The sequence below is a fragment of the Apaloderma vittatum genome, unplaced genomic scaffold, assembly GCF_000703405.1.
Source record: "Apaloderma vittatum isolate BGI_N311 unplaced genomic scaffold, ASM70340v1 scaffold24242, whole genome shotgun sequence".
NCBI lineage: Eukaryota > Metazoa > Chordata > Aves > Trogoniformes > Trogonidae > Apaloderma > Apaloderma vittatum.
The window spans coordinates 1-24791 of record NW_009705578.1 but is presented as its reverse complement, the minus strand read 5'-3'; the positions used below and the strand labels follow the sequence as shown (position 1 = coordinate 24791).

At 39.8% G+C, this 24791-nt stretch overlaps 1 protein-coding gene across 1 annotated transcript; it reads right to left on the bottom strand.

The window, feature by feature from the left end:
* Positions 1-209: 209 nt before the first annotated feature.
* LOC104270955 (glutamate receptor ionotropic, NMDA 2A-like) lies at positions 210-22459 on the bottom strand (the record flags this gene model as incomplete). Its single annotated transcript, XM_009865489.1, has 6 exons — positions 210-439; positions 2805-2930; positions 7544-7697; positions 7822-7990; positions 9422-9627; positions 22345-22459. Coding segments are annotated over 6 exons (1000 nt in total), but the record flags the coding sequence as incomplete, so codon positions are not given.
* Between the last annotated feature and the right edge of the window lie 2332 nt (positions 22460-24791).

Here is a 24791-nt window from a genome sequence, read left to right as displayed (position 1 = left end):
TCATTAATGCAGTTACTTTGGAAAAAACAACTCAAAGACTTTGAAAACAGTCTAACATTTTCAGGCTTTGGGTCTTGGCTTTGTTAGTAAAGGGTTACACTCAGAATGAAATTGTCCAGTTTTATTATCTTGCTCCGGGTTTCTTTAGCACAAATTTGCAGAAGGATTATGAAGAACGGCCACTGACCTGTTTTGAGCTGAGGACCTACCTTTTTATCACTCAGTCCAGTCACTTGGTCAACAAATTCCTCTTGAATCATAAACGCAGCTAAGTTGGCAGTATAACTAGCCAGGAAGATGACAGCAAAGAAAGCCCAAACCGACACCATGATTTTGCTCGTCGTGCCCTTGGGGTTCTGCACAGGCACAGAGTTGTTGAACACCAAGCCCCAGAGTAACCAAACCGCTTTTCCAATGGTAAAGGATGGCCCATGGGGATCTGTAATTGCAAAGAGCCGTTTTTTAGTTGCAGTTAAATTCAGCCTTGCCAAGATACCCTACACAGTAGTAACAAGAGACATGGTTGGACCAGATTTCAGCACGTATTCCCTGTACTCCCAGTGGAATCACAGGATTTATCACAGACACTCTCTATTGTCATGACGCTAATTTCCAGATTTGTAAAAAAACAATTCAACATTTTCCCATGTGGCATTTAGTTCAAAAGTTTGAAGATGAAAACGCAAAGCATAGATCTGGAGGAGAAGTAAACGGGTACACTGTAAGGTATGTGCCACAGTATTGCCCCCTTCAGTCTTCTGTGCCAGCAGACGTGTGAAATGGGAAACTGTGGGTTTAAGTCCTAATGATTGAATTCTACTACTTTTCCCATCCAAATTATGTTTTATCATCTTCGGCCTTAGAACGTTGTGCTTTCTGAACTTTATGTAAGCTCATTTAAGATCCAAATGTGTGAGTACGTCACCTACTTGTAAGCAGCTTTGCCCTCCTAGGATAAATCAGTAAGTCCACACCCAGGGACTCCCTGCATGGACACGTAACTCAGAGCAAACCAGATTCTGGCTTCCACACACGTTCAGTCAGGTCCGTGTTGGCATTACAGGTAAAAACTTGTCCCAGCTAATCCACTCTGTAATTCTTGTTACTCCTGTTTTCAGTCAGCTTTTAACTCACCCCAAAGCAAGAAGTGGCCAGCACAATGCCGGTGTGCCCGCACAGGGCAGAAGTGGATTAGCAGTGCCGTGATTTGTAGAGCCCTACGCAATCAGAGGGAGTTTGTTCCTCCCCAGCAATAGGTAAGCACAGTGCAGTCATCGCACATCGCTCGTCGTCTAGAGTCCCTTATCCTCGACGGGGAGAAACAGGTCTCCCCTGCCTGTGACTCATCTGACCTTTTTACAATTAGCTATTTTTCAGTTAAAATGGCAATTCAGACAATGAGCTCTGATGCAGACAGCTGTAAAATTACCTCCTTCCATGCCCTGTCCCTTTACCCAAGGGGAGGCACATTACGAACTCAGATTTCATTATTAATTTAATTTCTTTTACGAATAATTTAATTCTGATTACAATTAAAAAACCCCAATGAAGCTGAATTTTGGTTTGTGGAACTACCTTCTAGAGACACCTAAGATCGAGCTGCTACAGAGATAATATGTATTTTCTGAGCAACAGTAATAAGAGAAATATATGCCAGAAAAGGAATCTAAAGTTCTGGGTTTGCTGCTGGAGATTGCATTACAACTGAGCTTCATCTAGGTAAATTTCCCATTTATTTTAAACTTCCTGTGTTACAAAAGAACAGCACCTGGATTTGTGGCAAGTCTCTAGAGCTACGTTAGGATAGTCTAGTGCCACAAAATGCCTTTCTAGCTAAATAATCAGTTCTGGCACATGGCGAGGCACAGAAAAGAACATCCTAATCCTTAGATCCCCAGTGTCTATATACACCTTTGATCTCACCTTCCCAAATCCAGTGTTTATTTTGGACAGAAGTTACACATTTACCATCTTATTGAAATGGTAACTTCATGGGAACGATACAATAAATTACTCTTTGAGGGAACAGGTCAATCATGGTCTAGAAGAAACCGTTAGCTTGGAGCAGGCTCCAGAACTGCGTTTGCCATTCTTATAAAACGAGGCAAGTATGACTTAGAAATTAAAAACAGGCTGCTCTCTCAACTGTAAGTAAAGAAAGGGAAGAATGAGGTCACTACAACACATGGGATCCTCGTTCTCAGGTCAAAGTGCTGATAACATAAAGCTGCAGCTTTCACAGAGAAAGGCAAGCTCTGTATTAAATTTGTTGTGCTGGGGTATTTTGAAAATGAAGTTTCTATAACCACGAATGCTGCACAAAAAGAAGCAGTGCCCTTCTGCCGCTGGCCTCATTTTGAGGCTGAGCTCATCAGCCTTTTTATATGGGCAACATAAAACTAGATACAACATCACTGCTATTTTTCCAGATTATTCACCAAATCACACCAGTTTAGATCATCTCCTCTGAACTAACCATGATTAGAGTTAGGAGCCTGCAGAATTTATTCCAATGCTTTTTTAAGCTCACACTCTACAGCTGGTACGCTATACTAACCAAACACTGTCTGAATATGACAGTCATATCACTTACCTTTCTATGTATCTTGATTCCAATGAATTAGAATACAAACATAAGGACATAAGCCTTCAAGAAATCATATTTTAAACAAAAAGCAAACATAGCTTCATCGCCGCTTTTGTGTTTTGTTCCTATGTTTTGTTTATTTTAAAAGACGGAGAGCAAGGGATGGGAAATACATGACTTTTTATAGCTCTAGGGTGGTGTAAAATGCAAAGCTTACCTCTCCCTTGTGCTAAGTTCCTGTTATATCCTACAGGACTAAAGTACTCAAATATAAAGACAGCCATGGCGGACACAATGAGAAGCATCACAAACATCATCACCCAGACAGAAGCACTAAAAGGCTCTGCAGCAAAACAGACAAGAGAAACAGAAACACAGTTCATTAAACCAGTCGCAGCACAAGAATTCTAATGTCTTCAGCTAGGCAAGCCCAGCAGCTTTCTTTAAATTAGCTTTTACCAACCAAAATGCCAGCAAATAACTACGTAGCAAGAGATAAAGAACTGTTGTTAGTATATACACACGAAAACCATGGTCAAAATCTTAAATGTAAGTTGCGATTCAAACCCAAGGGCTGCACGCTTTTCTTTGGCAAAGCCTTGGCTGACACTGAGTGGCAAATAATTGGTTTGCCTCGCTGCGTCCTCAGCCTGCAATCAGGTAGCCCATTTCTATTTATCCCATGCTATATGCATTTATCGACAGAATGGCCCAGCCATTATGACTGTTTCTGCACAGCAAAAGCAATTAAGCATATGTTTAACATATTTGGTAATCCAGTGAATTAGACTTCTCTCTCATTTCCTATCCGACAAAGAGTGTTAGGGGGGGAAAAAGCTAAATGCTTGCATTCAAAGTAAATATTTTTGTTTCGGAATTTTTTTTTGCTCTCATTGTTCACTTTCATCTACCTGCACTGAAGATGTTGTTTTTACCAACTGCAAACACATCCTTTTGAAAGTCTCATTCTCATCTGGGAGTAAATTTCTGAAATCAAAAGGTTTTTGTGCAAAGCAGAATGTCAGTTTGAAAGACAGAAAAACCATGATTAAGTAAAGAAGTAGGTTGGAACAGAAAACTGAGAGCAGTTTCACATACCAGACTAAGCAACAATTTTTTGAAAAGATTGGATACGGTAATAGTAGGTGATAACACAAAGTTCTTAAATATTATCTTGCCCAATCACAAACTGTCATTTCAAGAGTCCCTGGGGTAGCTCTCACTGTCTAAGGATACATGTAAGAAAGGTTTGGTATGGCTAAGTAATCTCTCTTCACCAGGTCAGCTTCTTTGAGAGCATTTTATATCCTAATTTTGGTAGATAATGCATGTGTGAGTGTGCTCTGAAGCGTGAGAAAAAAAACACCTTAGTCTACTGGTTCAAATTAAAACCAAGAAGCCCTTGTAATGACAAGAAATCAGTGTGTTCTGATGCTTTGTCTGGTTTTGAAAGCCCAAGAGGTTCCTCCATCTGAACTTTTCATTCTTTGAATTGAAATTAGGATCACCACTGAAAATTCAGAATTGAATTGAAATTAAGAATTGAATTTAAGATCACCACTGAAAATTCTTCCATCATTGCAGAAAACAACTATGAGTGAGAGCTGAGCTGTTCTAAACCCAATAGCTCAATCTGAACCTTGCCCAAGTCAGTATGAATGATTCACTCAGAACTACAACAAAGTGCAATAATGTAGTAAGTTGGGCCCAAGCATGGAAATCTCATGAGATCATTTGCCTTTGACACAACGTCTTTAGAAATCTGGAACCAAGAAAAGACCAAATTCCAAACATTTCCACTGGTGGCTTTGGATGAGAACTAAAAAGGTCTGGCAGGGAAATTTAAGCCAAACTGTTCTCTTTCTGGTTTAAGACAAGGTTAAAGTTATTTTATTTTTAAAAGAGGCTATGAAGTTCTTTCCATTAATGTAATTATATGTTTGGAAGAGTATGGTAAGCTATGAAAATAACAGAATTCTTAAAAGGGCAGAGAAAGACCTGTTTAGATGCAGACAGGTAAAGGACATTATGTAGCCAAAACCAAATGTTCTATGAACTCACCTATTAAGTGGAATAAATTGGAATTCATACATAACTATTGTACAATTTTGACAGCATTCTCATAGAAGAAAGCAAGGCTGGTAAAACTCTTATCAAAAGCAACAGCGTAGGAACAGCAATGGTAATTTGTCCAAAACTAAATAAGGCAAAAGGCAAAGCAGGTCTACGTGAAAAGGTGAGTTATTAACAACAGGTTAAATTATTAAAGAGCATTATGCTTAACCAGTCTGGTAACGAGATGGAGGATTAAAAGAAGCAATAGGAAACCAAAAAGTGATTTAGAATAGCAAGTCACAAGATTGAACTAGTACCAAATCAATTGAATAACAAAGTTGATCTTCCTGTCATATTAGAGATCACATTACGGATTCAGCACTGTTCTTTGATTCTCAAAGGACAGAAAAAGAACTTCCCTCAGGCAAGTAGCAGGTTTTATAACAACTTTCAGCAAAGCTATAATATGGAAGAAAAATACTAATAGATGACTTGCCAGAGTGCATTTCAAATGATTGGCAATGGAGAATATTGAGCAATCAAAAATATGTTTTACTCCACCACCTTCAAGTTTTACCTCCCACCACCAAACAGTACTTAAACAATGTATAAAATAAAAATGGGGATAGATTTTCTACTCCACCAATCCTAAGAAAAAGAAAACTGACCTCACCCGTGAACTCTCTCCCTCTTAACAATACAGAAAAATTAATTTGAGTTTTCCTGTATTTTCTTTGCTTGCTTAAATAAAGTTGAATCAAATCCCTATAAAATGTTTTTTAAAAATATTTTTGATCTAGTATATATAAATTTGAGTACAATATGAAAATATTTAATTGTGGGTAAAATTCTCATTTGAAGGACACTGCTACAGCTGATAATAAGGAAGCAGCTGTCAGCCCATCAGTTACTTAGATCTGTTGGACACAACCACTCAACGGAACATCTAGTTCAGACAAAATCCTGCACTTGTCTACATTCACAGTAACAAATCACAAACCCAGATATTCCATGGACTGTAATCAAGTGCTATTTTAAAAAATAATTTTCTATCTGAGAGTTTTTGGAAAAAAAATCTTTCAAAAGAATTATGTAAGATGACTCTATTCTTAGACATTCACTTAACTGAAACAAAATCAGTCTGCGAATAAATTCAGTTATCCGCCTGGAAGTATTTTGCATGGCAAAGCATTTTCCTACTATGCCCACCTCATCGAAACAGACAGCCAATTCCAGCAAAGTGGCAGTTTCCTCTATGTCTAAAAAATCATAACTTACTTCTGAGAGCACAGACTTGATTTGTTGGTGCAGTAAATCAGATTTCTTCAAAAGTAACACTATTCTATAGAGCTTTATGAGAAGCGGTTATTTTTACTTTTTGAATTACGCGTTCGTCCAGCTAAGCCAATAACATCAAATGCATTTTAGAAATCTAATAACTATGTTGTGAAAAAGGCAAAAGCAGCCTCTCTTCTGATGGTAGCCATAAGCAGAGTCCATAGTAAAAACCCACTGCACTTACAGCACATTTAGAAAGCACCTCAGTACTTACATTTCAAATGATAATTTGAACATGCTGCAACTGCAGTTTTAAAAATGAATTGACTTTACAAGTCAATGACTCGTACAAATGAAAAGACACTATCTGAATATTTTCATTAAAAGTACAGCCCCTTACAATTTCATTAAAAACTCTTTCATTCATTAAACATAAATAGTAACCACCAACAAAATCTGGTTAGGTATCATCACATGTTCGGGAAGTTATTTGATTACTCACTATTCTATATTTATTTGCATCATCTCTGTATGTGCCTTTGCGGAACAAGTATGAGACAGATGCTCGGTGGCTAAATGATGATTCTCAGACGCAATTATTTGCCCACGTGTAACTGATACTACACCAACAATCTCCTCCTCAATGGCTACAAGCAATTTCACTGGAAGTGAAGAACTTTCCACGATGCAAAAATTGCATCGCTGCTGACCCAGTGGGCTCAAACATAATAAACTGTCCCATAAAATATCTGAAAAATACCGTTTGGGGGTTTTTTTCCCCACCACCGAAATGACTGTAGTGTTACTAGCACTATTTTCCTGTGTAACACATCTTTAAAAATGCTGGGCCCCAACACACTAGGAGGAACATAACAGCATTCAGGCCCTTTCGATCCATCTCATGGCTCATTCTCTCTTTAGCTTCAGGTAAATTCGGGCTAACCACCAAACACAGAAGGAAATGATAAGCACTAAAAGAGAAGGAGAGGGAAATAATGAAAGGAGAAATAAACAACTAAAACAAGAAGCAAACAAGGGAAAAAGGCCAAAGTCTTTATTTCTTTATATTCCACCTCCTTTCTGCCCAGCCTTTCATTTCTTTGCTAGATTTCCACTGTTCAACTGCATCAATGGAGAAAACCCTCAGAAGCCCTCCAGTGCAGTACTGTGGTGTGCAGAAACCAGAGGTAACTTACCCAGTTAGCTGTCAGATCTCTTCTAATCATGAGGAATTCTCTTTTTCTTAGCTATTTTAGAAGGGAGGGTTAAATTCTTTTGTGAATGTGAATGTTAAGAAGATAGGAAACCATTTATAACGGGCTAAACAAGCATGAATTAGTTTGTAAAGAAGCAGCTCTTGAGGAAGTAGTTTTCCCAGCTGAAGATTTTAAGTGATTCTTTTTCATATTGAAATCACTGTCATTGATTTTTCCCTCACAGCATCTAAACCCAGCAGTGCTATCTTCATGTTCTAGTAACGATGAGCACGTCAACACGGTACAAACTTCCTAATGTAAAATTCAAAACTTGGCAGAAACATGGCAATGCACTTAACAAACAAGGAAGCCTACCCAACTCTATAGAAATACAATTAAATTATCTGGATGGGTTGGAGAAGCATACCTAGAAAAGCAGATGGTGAAACTGTGCCATTGCTCCGTGACACCATGACACTAATCCCAGTCTCAACAAATGGCACTGAAAAGTCAACCACTTCAGAGCGCTCTTCATTAATAGTGAGAGACCCCACAGCCATAACTGCACGATGATATACCACCTGATCCACAAAGAGAAGACATCACCAATATTACTCAGTAGAGAATACCTCAGTTCTCCAAAAGAATTAAAACCAAACATTGCTAAGTTCTTACTTAAGAGCTCTTTTACCTAACAGAACTTACTTCACCAATCATTCCATTCCACACATTATTGACTTTCTTGCCATGCTTCCCATTAGTCACCAAATACAGGTCATATGTGAACTTGACAGTTTTAGACAACTTCTTCAAGATATCGATGCAGAATCCTTTGCAGCACTTCTTTACATTAATTCCCTCATTAGTCCTGTTGCTGTCAACACAGAAGAGAGACATAAACATTTCTACTGGGAAAAACAGAGGAACCTCAACAGCAAGAACCTCAACAGCACGCTGTAAAACATTTTGTCGGGCTTGTGAGCAACTGTGTTTTTCTGAATCAATGGAGAAATAATCCGCAGGATGATTTATATAGCATTTGCATCTGTTACGAATCAAAAAGCAGTTGCTTCATCAGAGGTAAACAGACGATAATGGCAGACCACTGCTACACTGCACTCCTCCATCAAGACATACAGCTTCCTCTTACTAATCTCTCTCTTAGGCTTAGATTAAACATTTATTACTTTTACTTTCAAGACATAAGACTACATGTCATTCAGTAATTAGAGAACTTCCCAACATGTAAGCTACATAAAGGCACCGCAGTTCACCCTACTGAAAATGGATGCTCCGTCTTTTTCTGCACTTTGAGAAGGTGAATTTCAGGCCATCTTTGAGTGCAAAGACAAGGTCTTTTCCTTTATTTTTTTTCTGAAATGTTCATTTCATGATCTCTAAAACTTTTTACCATAAGCATCTTAAGAAGCCAAGGCAATACTTTATTACCTTGGAAATATCTCAGAATTAAAATAAAACTAGTTTAGAAGTTGACCAAGTACAGTCATGTAAAAAACCCCACGTTTCTCTGCATTTCCGAAAGCATGTGCCACACCATTTAGCTGTCTCTGGAAATCTTCAGAAACATGCATTATATTCCCTAACATTCGCTCAGTGAAAAAATCTTATTATATTCAGTTCAGAAATGAGTCGATTGAGGCGCAGAACAGGAGAAACAACACTGATAATTGCAAAATGAGAAATTTTCCACCGATTTCTAATGACTGCTCCAAAGCTACAGAGCAGCAATCAAAGCAGTGGACTTTTCATAGATGGCATGCCACAGTGGTATTGCACGCTGGAGCAGTTTATCCTGTACCAAATTTCTGCACAAACATACACTTTCAGTAGGAGACAGTTTCAAATTGTTAAAGAATAATTAAAACCGGCATATTTCAACTTAACTGGAAACAATTCAAATAGAACTCATTAAAACAATCCCATTTTAGAACACAAACTTCTTCCATGTTACTGAAAAGGGCTAATTCTACTTGACTTTGAATTTACTACAAACTTACTATCTTGTAGTTAATTCAATGTGACTTATGTGTATAACCAAAAACTTTCTACTTACTAAAATGGAAGACATGCAAACAAGAGCACACGGTGTGGGAAAGGGAAAAAGAAAGAGGAAATGAAATTCAGAAGGAAGAGCAAAGATAGGAAGCAAGAGGAAAAGAAGAGCAAAGTACCAGAAAACAATTATTCGATGAAAGAAGCAAAGGAAAGAATAAATGACTAAATAGGGGAATGTATTTTGGACTAGGGGGAAAAAAAAGAAAAAAGATACTGTGTATTTACTTACTTAATTTTGACAAATTTACGACATGGCACGGTGTTTTTCTGGCAGCTTTCCATCAGAGGATCCACATCCTCAACGATGACAAAGGGAGCCTCCTCCAAGGTGACGATACTCAGATGGTTGTCGTCTGGGTCGCTGTCTGCAAAAGAGCTGTACCTTGGCCAGACCGAGTACTTCAGGCTCAGCGAGTTGTTCTCCCATTTCCCCACCTGAAATGCCAAGACACACAGGCTGCTGCTATCTGCCGGCTTGGTTTTGATAAATGAGAGCTAATATTAAATCTGCTGGGGTACAGGTGCGGGAAATGACATTGGAAAGACAGTTGCGTTGGGTTTTTGTTATCAAAAATTACGTTAGAACTTTTTAGTAATTGCACCAAGTGAGAAGAAGGTCTGTGGTAAAGACAAATCAGGTAACATTATTTTACGAGATAACAGCTTTATACAGACTAGGTGACATCAGCTAACACTGTCCATCACCTGGCTGTAGGCGCAGGGAGATTTAACATGCGTCGCTCCCATTTGAGCCACAGCAGCAACCAGATGCTCCATTTAGAATCAAGGTGAATTTGCAGTAATAAGAAAACAGTTCCCAAATAAAGAAAAACCAATAACAAACTAATACCCCCTTCCCACACACACATCAGACTGAAAGCCAAAGTATCACAATATCATTTCTGTATATTCTCAAAAGAGAAAACTTCTATTCTATTTGAAAAGCCATGGTGAAAGCCTTTACCCAGGGTGCTACTGCACCTGAGCCAGGCTCAGACATGCTTCTTAGTAAACACAAATTTAATTGTGTATGGTTTTGTTCTTATTAGAAATAAATTATTTTTTCTATTTTAGTTAATGCCAACTGTTGGGAAAATTTAGGAAAGCATAACCCACTTTACATTAAAATTTTCTGCTTATTTACTCTTATAAATTATCCCTTTTAAACAAACCCACATTTCCTTCCACATTCAGAACACTAAAAAGGGGCACGTGATTTAAATATTTTGAAAACTCTAGCATTTTCTTCCTCAGATTGTATCCATAAATCTAATTGCATGTTTTATCTGAGTAGTGATGACAGACAATATAAATGAGATAGTAATCCACAAAATTTATAACCTAATGCATTTTAATAATCCTTCGGTTGTTTAAGCTAAACAAATTATAGCATAATCATGAGACTGCTAAAATATTTGTTTTGCAAGGAATGCAGTTGGAATTAACAGTACAACGAGAAACTCAATTCCTATGAAAAAGCTGTAATAAAAATGTCACCTACCTTCTGTCTTCTAAAGACTTCAAAACGAATCACGAAAATTCACGAAGAACATGATTTATATCCATTTCTATTTAGGGAAGCATATAAGCACATGCCCTTTGCAGTTTCAATTCTATCCTCTATAAGTCAAGATGTCTCACTGAACTTTAATGTAGGAGGCAAAAATGTTATAACTCTCTATACACTTGAAATAGGAAATTCAAAATATCTCAAGGGAATTAGGAATTCATACCTAAATCAAGGGAAATCAGGTGCAGGATTTATACGTACAGTTCTAGTATAACCAAAACACAGTGGATGAAGCCTTTGTGAGAAAAACTATTTCATGCATAGGGAAACAAATCTATTTAACTCTGTATGAGGCAGTTATATTGCAAAACTAGTTTAATCATCAAGTTGTGGTGCGCAATCACATTCACAGCAGAGGCTGAGCTGCTTTACGTTGGCTTACACAGGGTCGTGCGCATCTATGTCTTGAGTACGCCAAGAACTTGGCCATCTGGAACAGGGCGATTTCCAGCCAGCTCAGTACTTCAGTCGAACGTGCCAAGTCATACAGTGAATTTCAGAAGTGGAAAACAGGTCCAACTGTCTGCCTAGTCCAACCAGCAAGAAGAAACCAAACATGACTGAGGCTCAGTTCCGTTTGTGTTCCATTTGTGTGCGCCCGCTTTTCTAAATCACTCGATACAGGATACTGGGAGGAGGCAGATCTGCCTGACCGTGAAGCCCTTCTCCTGCAAGCCACGGGTCCTACGGACCAACAGAAATATGTGGTGCCTGTGACAACAGTACATCTGATCCTACCAAAAATGTAACAGCTGCTTTGATGCCATTAAAAGAGGAATCATGATGCTCTTTCGTACTTCAGCTGCAGTATCTGCCACTCAATTGCTCTGAGGAGGATATAACCATTCGTATTTTTAAACAGCTGGATTTGGGGAAACGCTAACTCCTTCTGACAGTTGTATCTGTACGGTAGCGTTATATGTTGAGCCAATCTCAAAAGTTAAGTCCAAAAATTTTTATCTGTTGCCTTCCATGGATAACTGCCTTCCAACACCTGAAGGGAACCTACAGGGAGGCTGGGGAGTGACTTTGTACAAGAGTGTCCAGTGATAGGACAAGAGGAAATGGATTTAAATTGAAGGTGAATAGGTTTAAATTGGATCTTAGGAAGAAATTCTTCAGTATGAGGGTGGCAAGACTCTGGACTAGAGTGCCCCGAGAGGTTGTGGCTGTCCCCTCCTTGGAGATGTTCCAGGCCAGGTTGGATGAGGTCTCGAGCAACCTGGGCTGGTTAAGGCCCATCACAAGGGGGCTGGATCTCTAAGGTCCCTTCCAACCTAAGACATTCTATGATTCTAGGATTTATCTCAATATTCACTCCTTGTAACCATATTTTTTAAAAACAGTTAAAAATTAAGGCCTTGCCTTTGGTCTATAGGTGGCATCTCTACATCTCTGTCCAAAGAGGTCTGCTACTGCAGCCGCAGGTCATCACCCTGACTTCACATGGCTTGATATGGTGCACGAATTGCATGTCCACTGCAGGTCATGCCTCTACCACCAGTAGAATGAGTAACCCACAGCGTCAGAAAGCACAATGGAAAAATGTACAAGAGAAAAATATCAATGTCATGAAGAATGGTAAAAAAAACAAAAGGCAGCAAAGCTCTGAAAATCCTTGCTGGTGGGTTAAGAATGGTAAATGAGGAAGAGCAATAATTAGAAAGAGCCTGGATGTCAATCTTTTGGCTTGGGAAATGTTTTCTGGATTTGTTTGTTCCAATCAATAAATGGTTAGCACAAGGTGCTGGATTCACTCTGATGCTGGACTCACAAGCTAACAGTTTCCATGTTTATTTGGTACTTTGATTTCAAAATCCCTGTAACTGTTGAAGATTACACATTACACTTGTATCGTTCTGCTACAGTTTTGAATGATCAAAATCCACTTTCTTCTATTTCATTTATTTTAAGCAGCGAGTAAGAATTTAGTTTTTTACAATCAAAACATGCAGCCAAAATATAGGAGGTTTTTTTATATTTGTATTAGGAGCCTTTTAGCTTGCGCAGGACTAATAACAGCAAAGTTTTGTGTCTTCATATACTAAGTTCTTTCAACGTCCTCGTGCAGTTGACAGTTTCCCTTTTTTACTGGGCAACGGGTTGAAATGGCACAGAAAAGCTGTAGAATAAGCAAAACTAAAACATGAGCAGATTCTCATCGTAATAAAGAGCATTTATGAAATTGTATCCATATGTAGGTGTCCTGCAGGATCAGTATTTGTGCCACTTACGGAAGGCAGATCTAGTATTAGATGCAGGCAATATGTGTTTTGAATGCCTTTAAAGTCTTCAGATGCTTAGGGAACAAACCAATGAGTTATAACAACTACACATGCTCATTGTATTTCAGAACATTATAAAGAGGTCTGGCTATCTGGTTATAAAGCATAAGAATTTATGTGCAAACCCAAATATAAGTCCTTATTCAACACTGACTGTTAGAGTGGCTTATCTACGACAACAAAGCAAAATATCTGAGTTAAAAAAAGCATGCCAAATCCTGGTTTCACCTGTGAAGGTCACTACAAATGCTGTAGAAAATGAAAAAGTTCATAGGTGAAATACGAAAAGTAGAATATGAAAAGTTCAGTTGCTGCTTGCAGTAGGAGACAACGGTGATATTTGAATAAATCATTTTACAGTGAAATAGTTCACCAACGTGGACAGCTTCAAAATTCAATTGCCTCCAGTGTTTTGCAGCACTCGGTGTGCTACTTTGTGGTCATTATCGCTACTAAATAAAATGTACTAAATGTTGCATCTTCTGACCAAGTCCAAGTATCTAAATGTGAGGTGGAAGGGGTGTGTGTGTAAATTAGCATGATTACCTATGAATTCTTGATGCAGGTATTCTTTATGCTACATTTTCTAATTGTAATGAAAAAATATTTGAACATATTAGTTTGCAGGTAAAACTACAAACCTCCGGTACAGAACAGTAAGGAACAGTAACTCCATGTTATCTTTGCAGAGACTAGAAATAATTTTCATAGCCTGTCTATCAAGGGCCTAATAGGTCCACAAAAATAAATTACAATAAGACAGCGGTAAACTCACAGGTAGAATAGAAACACGCTGCCTCTGTTGTGGCAATGTTATCACTACAGTCTAGTTGAGAGGCGTCCCTGCCCATGACAGGGAGGTTGGATTAGATGATCTCTAAGGTCCCTTCCAGCCTAGGCCAGTCTATGAGTCTATGACACAGTGAAGAAAGACCATCTTCTTTCCATCTACCACCTAAAAATTCCTACTTGTACTTCAATCCCAAGGAAACTCTCTGGCATTCAGCAGCTTTTTCTTACGTGCTCAATCTTCAAGCCATCACTGCTTGGAGAAGGGCAGCCAGAGGACAACAGGGAGTTAAAATACTGCAAAGGCCTCTCGGGCTGCCAGAGTTATATTTTGATAGGGTGAGAGATGGGTAGAAGAGAAGTTTTCTGAAGATAATTTCCATTGTCCTAATTTCTGGAAAGAAAACAGTTCAGAAAGTGACCTTTTTACTGTTCAAAACATAAAGCCACCATTTGAAATAGCTTGTAAAGAGAAGTAAAGATGTTTTAATAAAGACACTACACTTAGAGTTCTGGACGTGCTTTCTAGACATACATGCTAACTTATCAGAATATGTAGAGATAAATATGAAGTGAAAAAAAATCAGCTACACCAATCTATTGTTTTGGTTTGGATTGGGTATTGGTTCATAGAATTTGAGATTTTGGTGGTTTTTTTTTTCTCTCTGAAAAGGAATGGAAACATTTTCAAGTTTTCCAAACTCTCTGTTGGTCAGGATCATCATTTCCACTAGCTCCTGGAAGCAAGAAAATTGCCCCAGGCAACTCAGCTGGAAGCACAGCTCATTGACAGGGGGCAGCCAGAGACATGTTCCAACTGCATCAAGAAGAATCTCACGTATCTGAGTTGATGTGGCAGCCCCAGCCATCCTGAATTTAAAATGAAGCTAATATAAGATAAAACATTTATGCTTGGTGTAGCCACTCCCTAATGACAGGAAATTTTGCTGTAGATGAATTAGGGCACTTTGCTCACTCTTGTCCTCATCCCTTTCCACACCTCTTCCTTTCCTCTTCCCTGGAAGATTAAGAATATTCAAGTTGCCCATCAGTCCCCATTTTGGCATAACACAAAGCCATCTTCACCTGCAACCATTTGTGGTTTCAATGTCTCATGTGCTGAGGAATCATTTCGTTAGCACCTCTAGGCACACGCAGAATACGAGAAAAATATACCTGTTTTCATAAAACGTGTTCTCTAAAATCTCTTTTTCATTTAGGTTACGTGATTTTTTTAGACTGACAGCAATTTAAAAGAGTATTAAATAAAGTCCACGAGGAAAGTTTAGGCTCCTGGATTATGCAACCTGAAAGAAGAAACTACTGAATAGCTCAAAAAGAAGTCTGGAACTTTGATTTATGTCCCAGCCTTCAGTCCAATTAACTGGATTTAGCTACAGTCTATACCAAGTTGAGCAATGGAGAAAAGAATAGCATACTTAGAGTGCCAAGTGCACAGAAAGAAAGGCCTCCTGCTTGCACCTCTTAAAAATCCAATTAATATTACTACAGAAATTAAAAGTGAAAATGTGCTTATTTTCAGCAGATGCAATGGAACAACTCTGTTGCTAGATTCAGAAATGGAGGGGGGCGGTAAACCTGCAGTAAGTGAGATTTTAAAGTAATAACCACTTTAAGTAGTATGCATTTGTAAAATAAATATTTTTTTTAAAAACAAAAATTCAAGCTGAGGATAATGTTGACAAAAAGCAGACACGCTCCATTACAGAACAATCAAAAATATACATGCAAATACTTCTACTCCGCTGCATTAGAAATGTCACAAAACAGCCAGAGATTTATGATAAATTTCTGTCATTCCTAGGTAGGCTGATAATACTGTGAGCTCGATTCCAGAGAAATACAGAAGATGGCCCTCACCTGATAAAAGGGCATCATTTGTGGGAATAATCCTGGCCCAAATTAAAAAATTCCTTATTTAGGGCTAAGTACAGACCGGGAATGGCACATACACCATTGTATTTCTTTTGCACTTGTACATTTTTCCTCTTTTCTCCATCTCCACCTGCAGTCTGGAATATTCCCTTTGGAAAGCAGAAAAGAGCTGAGGGCACGGGAGAGCTTGTTTGAGATCAGACTGAAATAGCAATCCCAGGGTACTCATCTCACCTCACCGGTGTCTAAAGCACCTTCCAAGCTGCCCAGGTCACACACATGGTTCGACCTCCCGCAGGCAAACTTCTCTTCTGAAGATCGCAAACGAGAAGGGTGCTAATGAGGTATTGGGCGTGTTTCTGTGTAACAGCTAAATGCAGCTCGAAAGACAGACAGCTTGCCAAGTTACACAGAGACTCCTTCCCCACTACAACCTAAAGTAGTCTCCACGTAATACAAGGGTGACTGACAGAATCCGATCCACACACCATCAGAGACCACCGAATGGGAGAAAAAGAGCAAGGCCAGAACCCGAGCAGAGACAGAAAAAAGCAGAGTATGTTCTTCCTTGCGTGCCAGCGCTGGCACGGAAAGAAAGTCTCTCACACCAGCACAGCTCCCAGAAAACAAACAAATAACTCGGTCCTATCACCCTCTTCCCAGCAGATGGGAACTGCACGTCACACACAGTCATCAGCCTTTTGTAAGGAAAAATGTTACACGACAACGTGGATGCTGAACGCACTCCCAGGACTACCCAACCGAACCTCTGAAAAGAGAAAAATTGTCAGGGGTGTTATTTCTACATTAAACACTCACACATACTGCAGACGTACTTTTCGAGCTGTCTTGCTTTTGTAAGGAAAATAACGCTGAGCAAATGCAAAACCCAATCCATCTTGCTTTATAGAAAAACTATTGATTACTTTTACTTCATCACACTTTTACACTTACAAGGACGAGCTGCTCTGGCAAGTTTTAAGTCCATAACTAGAAAGCACAAATTGAGTTTGCTGGGTTAGCAATAACAGGCAGCTGCAGAACAAAGCGTAAGAAGAAAATCCTTCCTCCAGAAACAGCATCTGCTGCACACCTTCTGCTGCAAACCTCCGAGCCACTTTGCATTTCTGAAGGTCCGTATTTCACAAGGACGTTGTAAATTTAAATGACAGAATACGATGCGAGCACTTTCATGCCTTATTAATAGGGAATGTTTTACAGCCCTGCGTGGTTTGACGACGTCCATTTAAAGACTTTGAAGTTTTCAAAATTTGCTGCCAAATCTCACACGGGGTATGCAAATACACTGCTCCTCCCTCCTGGCTGACAGGGCGGCACAGCGCTGCGGCCAGCGAGGCTCGAAGGAAAACTCCGTACCCAGAGAGATTATAAACCAACAAGAGGAGAAAGAAAAGCTACCACCTCCTGCAGCCTCGTTTTTCAATACGGAATTAGTAAATAGCACTCACCAAATCCTCAGTGGTGGGTATAGCTTTGGCACTGGGAAATGACCCAAATAACTCTACGTAGCACAAGAGTTCAAACTCATGCCAGAGAAACCATTTTATGAGTTGTGTCATCAGAAAGAAAAAGACCTAAAATTGACAGCCCCTTCCTCCAGTCCTCAGGGACGGAAGACTTTTTGTCACCTCTGGACTCGGTGCAGATATCTCCAGAAATCTCCAGATAGCCACACCTTTCCATCCAGAGAGGAAGAGCTTTCCTCTAAGTCTTCCTACTCTTTAATTTCCTCCCTAATACGAGCCGGAAGGAACAGGAGCAAACTTTACCACCGCTTTGCATGGTAGCTGTGATTCCTTTCCAGCAGCAGAGAGGAGGGAACCATCCTCCACGGGAATACAGGATTTAAGAAATGCTGCATATTTGGTGCAATTCAAACAATTCAGTACAGTAAAGGTCAAAGGAAAAGCCTTTAGGCTAAGTAAAAGCTCACTGATACAGAAAAAATATGCAATTTTTACTGGACAGTTAAGTGTCAGGACGGGCATATTTACAAGAAGACTAAATACATGAAGAAACAAGGATGGAAGAGGGGAACGGACGACCCAGCAAATGTTAAAGCACGTGCTGTCTGTGCTGTAGGCAAAGACAACGTATCATGTTAGGGAACAGAGCTACGAATAACTAATATACTAGAAAATCAATGGTTAGATGATGCAATTTCATCTGTCCTGGTCAGAATATATGCATGTTGTCACAACTTTTACAGGATGTCTGTCACGAGCCATCAGGATCCTGCAGGATCCCCCGCTCTGAAATCAACTGAGATTTCACAAGAAACTACCCTCTACCATCTCAGTGACTTTTTCTGAGTACTCTGGCAGAAAGCTCTGTCAGAAATCTGACCAAGTGCTGGGTTTTTCAGCTCTTGCCCAGGGAAGTTTCAGCTACAGCATTAGATATGACAGCTGTCTTTTGTCGGCTGCGTGACGGCGGATGCGAGTGGCCAGATGGAGCTCTCTGTGAAGACCTTGGTTCATTTATTCCAGGCAGGAACCACACACCCTCTGCCCACTCATTCCTACTTAGGTACAAATATGTACAACCTCACACAGAGCTTGTAAATCTGGCATATGCTGGTTAATCAGAGCAAAATCAAGTTCTAGATTAAATCCCGCATTAATAGCAAGTTAAAGATGATCGCTTCGAATAAACATGCATTCGAGAAATGGTTTTCACAACGGCATTTAACTAGCAATTGTGCCATGTAGTACCCTGTTAGTCTTGCATCATGTGAAAATTATTTAGCTACAAAAATACAGGACACTTGTATCTCACAAATGCACCCAGAGGACAGATCATCATAGTAATTTTATCTGTATCTACCTAAGAGCACCAGTAAAAATCGTTTTTACCCTGGAACTCATCTTTACACATGAAACACACCCATCTTTAAACACTACACAGTCCCCTCTACCTTACTAAACATATATTATATACAGAACTAATTAAAATGTCTAATTTTGCCACTGCTAACTGCAGGCTAGCATATGATTTTAATATTAGATTAGAATCATAGAACAGTTTTGGCTGGGAGAGACCTTCAGGATCATTGAGGCCAACCTTTTCCCAGCCCTATCAACACCACCAAACCATGTCCTTCAAGGCAACACCCACTCGTCTCTTAAACCCCTCCAGGGACGGTGACTCAAGCCCCTCCCTGGGCAGCCTGTTCCAATGGCTGACAACCCTCCCTGCACAGAAATTCTTCCTCACATCCAACCTGAACCTCCCCCGGTGCAATTTAAATCCATTTCCCCTTGTCCTGTCACTCTCCACTGGGGAGAACAGATCAACCCCTGCCTCGCTGCACCCTCCCTTCAGGTAGTTGTAGAGAGCGATGAGGTCTCCCCTCACAGAAACAAGCACTCTAAGCTTGTCTTCTTAAAAGTCTCTTGCCTGAGAACAGCAGCCCCCCTACCTGCCAAGACTTGCAGCAAGAATACGAACGCTGATGGCAGAAGTTTGAGCGGCTGCTTTAGGATCTGTCAAAATACCTTGCTGGGTGCCTGCTGTACATGGCCAAAAGTGATTTTCAGTCTTCAAACTGTTATCATCCAACCAGCATTTTTCAGAATCTGATACGGGACAAATCCTTCATTCAACCCCATTTACATGCAAAGTTACCACTTCAAAGTTTTGATACTGAGTGATTTGTAAAGGAAAAGGAATTTATTTTCCTAGGGGTAAAGATGTAGGCTCTTCAACTATGGTTGAATGGATTTTCTATAACATCAAGCCTCAAGTCAAGTATATCAATTTTAAGACCAAGGAAAAATTCTATATAAGTAAAAGCAGATTATTATACTAAAACCAAAGCTGAGTTTTAATATTAAATCTTACATTTTCAGGAGAATACTGGGCAAAAAAAATCCTCACATAAACCATAATTACTCTTTCTTACATAAATAATACAGTAGCTGCTCGCAATTTCCATGTACATTAGTTACATTACAAGGATTAGCAGGCTGTTGCATTGTCAGTTTTTCACAGGAGTAAATCATTTAATTAGATTCTAGGACTTGATGTTTTCCATATAGGATTGAGGATATTTAATAAGACTTGGGAAAAACAATTCTGTGATCCTCATTGCAAACTGTAATTGGAAGTAAAAGCATACGCCTGTCTGGAAACTCCGAGTAGGAAATGTTAGATCCCAGACGAATAACTTTGACAGCTCTGAAACTGAGCAAATCAGCGCAAGGAGAAAGAATGTTGATAATGTTGAGACAATGCTAGAGAATGTTCAAATAAACCAGAGGGTGGACATGTCTAAGTCAGAGGAACTGTCCTATTATTTCTGAAGCGCATGGTAATGCTCTGCTGATATAAACGTGGGGTGCTCCGAGATAGCCGGGAGCTACATCCAGCTTGCCAGGATAATTGATTAGTCAGTTTATTTGTCTTCATCCGCAGAGGCAGGGATCAGCTTGTGGTCAGAAGAATAATTCTGGTAGTGACAGCCTGTTCTTGGCCGCCTTTCACTTTCTCCCCTCTGACATAATTAAACCTGGCCCCCTTCCCATCGCCCTACCACGGGAGCAGCAGACAGCGAAGCTGCAGCTCGGGGCAGGCTGCCTCTGCCCAGGGAACTCGACTCGACCTGCAACAGAAAGGGCTCTACAGCTAAAGGGCACCTGGGAGCAGATGCATCATTTTTTTTCTGGGCAGGAACCCAGAAAAAGGTTGGAAGGGATCTTAAAGCTCACCTAGTTCCAACCCCACCGCCATGGGCAGGGACACCTTCCACTTGAACAGGTTGCTCAAAGCTCCTCCCAGCCTGGCTTTGAACACTTCCAGGGAGGGGGCTGCCACAACTTCTCTGGGCAACATTTTCCAGAGCCTCACCACCCTCACAGAAAAGAATTTCTTCCTAGTATCTAGTCTAAATCTACCCTGTTTCAGTTTAAAACTGTTATTCCTCATCCTATCCCTACATTCCCTGATCAAGAGTCCTTCCCCTTCTTTTCTGTAGGCCCCCTTGAGCTACGGCAAGGCTACTAGAAGGTCTCCCCAGAGACTTCTCCATGTTGAACCCCAGTTCTCTGGGGTTGGACTAGACGATCTTTAGAGGTCCCTTCCAACTCCTAACATTCTATAATTCTATGATTCTGCCTTCAGTCCATTTTCTTTTTTCCTCCTTGAAGCCCCTCAAACGTAACAACAGGCATCCACCGTTTCTTTGCTAGTCAGCTCATTTTTCAAAAACATCAAACCTATCTCCCCTCGCTCTTTGAATGGTCTCTTTAAAGAAGTTTCAAGGTGCAAAATGTATGAAACAATATACCATAAGGATTGTTGGCTGCCTCTCTAACCATTTTCTCCCTTTGATGCCTCATACTAATATTCTTCAAGTAGTATAATTTTTTTTCCAGCATATTATATATGACATGCGGACTGTCACAGAATTTTAAAACGGGGTAAGAAATTTTCATAATGGCTACTGAGCAAAAGATTCCTCCAAAGATTCGGACTGACATATTTTGATTGGATTAAATTTATCTAGAGAATTAAATTTGCATCAAATGAATGTAAAGAAATACATAGCATAATCTAGGACTACTCTCCGTATTTTTGCGTGACTAGCATATTTAGTGAGATGTCCTTCAGTATTTCTTATTTTGTCATTATTATTCAACATCATGAGGAGCCTTGCAGTATTACAAATTGGAGTTTTATGTTGATTTTATGGGATCCTAAAACTACAAGAAAAAGCCTTCACAGATTTCAGCAGCACTTTAGATAATGCTTTATAAATTTAAAATAGAACTGGTGGGTGATACAGATGCAGATTTTCCCAGCGTCTCATATTGCAAAAAAAGTTTCTAAGGCCCACTGGTTTTAAAACATGGGAGCACGGATAACATGTAAAACACAGAGCCAAAACAATCACAGACTGAGGGGCGAGTTTTCAAGAAAAAACACTCATGAAAAGCTTTTTCTTCTTGTACTCACATATATGATTAACCTTGATATTAAGACCTATAGAGGCTTATTGAGCTCACTTGCCTACCAGGAGAACACAAACAAGTAAATAAAAGGCCTGGAGTTGTCAAGATATACAAGTTCATCCAAATACAGGTAGTTAGGTCCAAGCTGCTGGAGATTTTCAGTAATCTTTTTTTTTACTTTATTCTTTATTTTACTAAATTGTATTTCACCCAGGGAAGTGGTGGAGTCAACATCCCTGGGGGTATTTAAAAGTAATGTAGGTGAGGCGCTCAGGGACGTGCTTTAGTGGCAGACCTGACCTTGCTAAGTTAACGGTTGGGCTCAATGATCTGAAAGGTCTTTTCCAACCAAACTGGTTCTGCCATTCCAGGAAATCGCAAGAAGGAACGCAAGGTGTGTTTCACAGAAATCTTCTGAAATCCACAGGGCTTATCTTCGCTGATGTGTTGCTTTCCCTGTTAAAACTCCTCAGACCTACTCGGAATAAGGTAAAATCATCTCTTCTGAGCTGTTGTGACAAACCTGCTAGAGCAGAGTATCATCGACATCCACGACATTAATCTGTCTCCTTGTCACGAACAGGGTTCTCCTACCTCCTCCTCTCACGTCTCACGTCTGTTACCGGGAGGCACTGCTCACCTTTTCCCACTCGCGCTCGTTGTTCAGTACTATCACCACCAGCCTGGGGTGCGCCTGGTAACCGTCGGCTGTGAAGGACAGATCTTTACCTTCCCAAGTCACATTCATCATAAACCTAGAAGGCAAGGAAAAAAAAAAAAGAGTCCATTGAAAAATTAATGAGCTGTCCGGCAGTTAATGAGCAAGCTAGTCCAGTCACCAGAACCGCTCATAAACCACATACACCCAACCCTGGTAATGCTGGGAAAAGCCAAGGCTGGCAGCACAGGGAGTCTCAGCACTTCAAGCCAGTCCCTAGCAGAAGACAAAGCAAAATACTGTTTATTTCTGATTTTAATACAGGCATTATTTTTAAAGCAGCTTCTACATTATGTAACGACCTGCGCGCTCCACAAATAACCTTTCTGGCACTTTGCACAACCTCACCAGTTTCTCAAAACCATTTTATCCATGTCTGTATCAGCTTTGCAGGTAACATCACGCGGCAGTCTCGTTAGATTAATACTCAGAGGTAAGTGCATCTACTCTGGCTTCACCTGTTTAGACCTCCAAGAACCCTGTCAGCCCTCTCCAATGCTGTAGCTATACCCAGTGTCTTTGTGACACTTGGATAGATTCCACTAACGATTAGTAATATTTCCGTAAAGTAACATCAAAAAGAAAAAAATTATCTGTTTTAAACTATTTTCTATTCAGATTAATTATCAACTTTTTCAAAAGATAGATAAACTAATTAACACTTTGAAGAGAAAAAAAATAGAGGGACTCAAAATAAAATGGGGAAGAAGGAGGATTTTTAAAATTTTGTTGAAAATATCTGTTCAATCCCAAATTTCCTGCCTTTAGACTTAGCAGTTCGGGCATCGATTCAGTAAAACTGTTTATTTACCACAGACTCTTTCTTAAGCTACAAAGGAGAAGACAAACTCAGCTGAAATTTTTGTACCTTTCAGCAGAAGGAAATTACTCAGTGCTACAAGAGGTACCTCTCCTCAAATGTGCCACAGTACCGTCGCCTTCCTCTTTGTCCTGCATGGCGACACTAAGCTGCTCGTTCCAAGGACAGAATATACGACTTCTTTATAACATAAATCCATATTTATATTTGCTCCAGTTCCACACAGCTTCAGTGTTTCTCAGTGAGGACAGATTGTTTCCACTGCTCCAGGGTCAGAAATAGTGATGAGAAATTGCAGTTTTTATTTAAAGCACAAATGCAGGGAACTTACTGCCAAGAGTCTAAACTGCCACCGCACACATCAAGCTCCCTGCACTGCAATATTGAAAAAATCTGTCATTTTATCCATTAGCTGAAATTCCATCACCTAAGAAAATCAGGCCTGAAAGGGAAGACAGTAAAAGGCTGGTATTGGCATCGAAGTTCTTTGGTCATGTTAAAAAAAAATCAGAAGTCCAGAGCGTCACTATGAGCCCGACAAGGCTATTCCGCAAGGGAGAGGTAAGGCTGCCATTCAAAATCTTGGAAATCCCATGGCTCTTCCAGAAATTAATGTGCTTTGCACCCCATATCCGTAGTTTGAAGTTAATTGTACAAAATTGCACTGAATTCTCACCATTTCATCAAAAGAAATTCAGTCCAAGCTTCCATCTTGGGGCTCTCCTTCTGGAATTCAACCTAACACCACCATCGTTCCATCTCACAGACAAACATGTTTCGAAGGGCGTTCAAGCTAAAGTAAATATATTTTTCATATGTTGCTCTGTAATGTTTTACTCACAAGAAATTGATACTGGTTTAAAAGTTTGTTTGGGTTTGTGGGGATTTTTCTGGGGAAGGGTTGTTTGCTGGTTTGTTGTCTGAGGGGTTTTTGCCATAGTTGTAGCACAGTAAATCTGACATAAGATAAAATTCTTTGGTTCCATATTCAAAGGAAAAGGCTTTGTACTGACACAGCTGCCTGAAAATTCCAACAGCAGAAGTACACTAAGTAAAAGTATATTAGACCCAGAAGAAATAACAGTATTGTATCATAACAGTTAATAATTAAATGTGCACTGCCCTAAACAGCCATATTTAACATCATTCAGCACCGTTTGGACAGCAATTTGTAAATTCACCCATTGTAATAAGTCATATTTTGTGACAGACTTTCAGCGTGAAAATTTTCCCCTTGGCAGAACTTTGCTTTGCAGTTGAACTAATTTCCCTTACATTACATTTTTCATCCAGGGCTGAAAGAGCTTGCTTGGGAATAAAAAAGGTGTTTGCCACCTTGAGAGGAAGCAGCAGACCACCAAACAGAATTTGCTTTGTGCATACACGTAAGAAACCAGCATAACGTTTGCTGATGGCTGAGAATCCAGTGCTTTCTAACCCAAGGAAGAGAATGCTCAGGAATTTCATCGCTAGGGGAAAACACGGACGTACTGGAGTGACCTTGGAATCCCAGTGGATAGTGAGTGTCCCTGGGACAGCACCGTGCCCT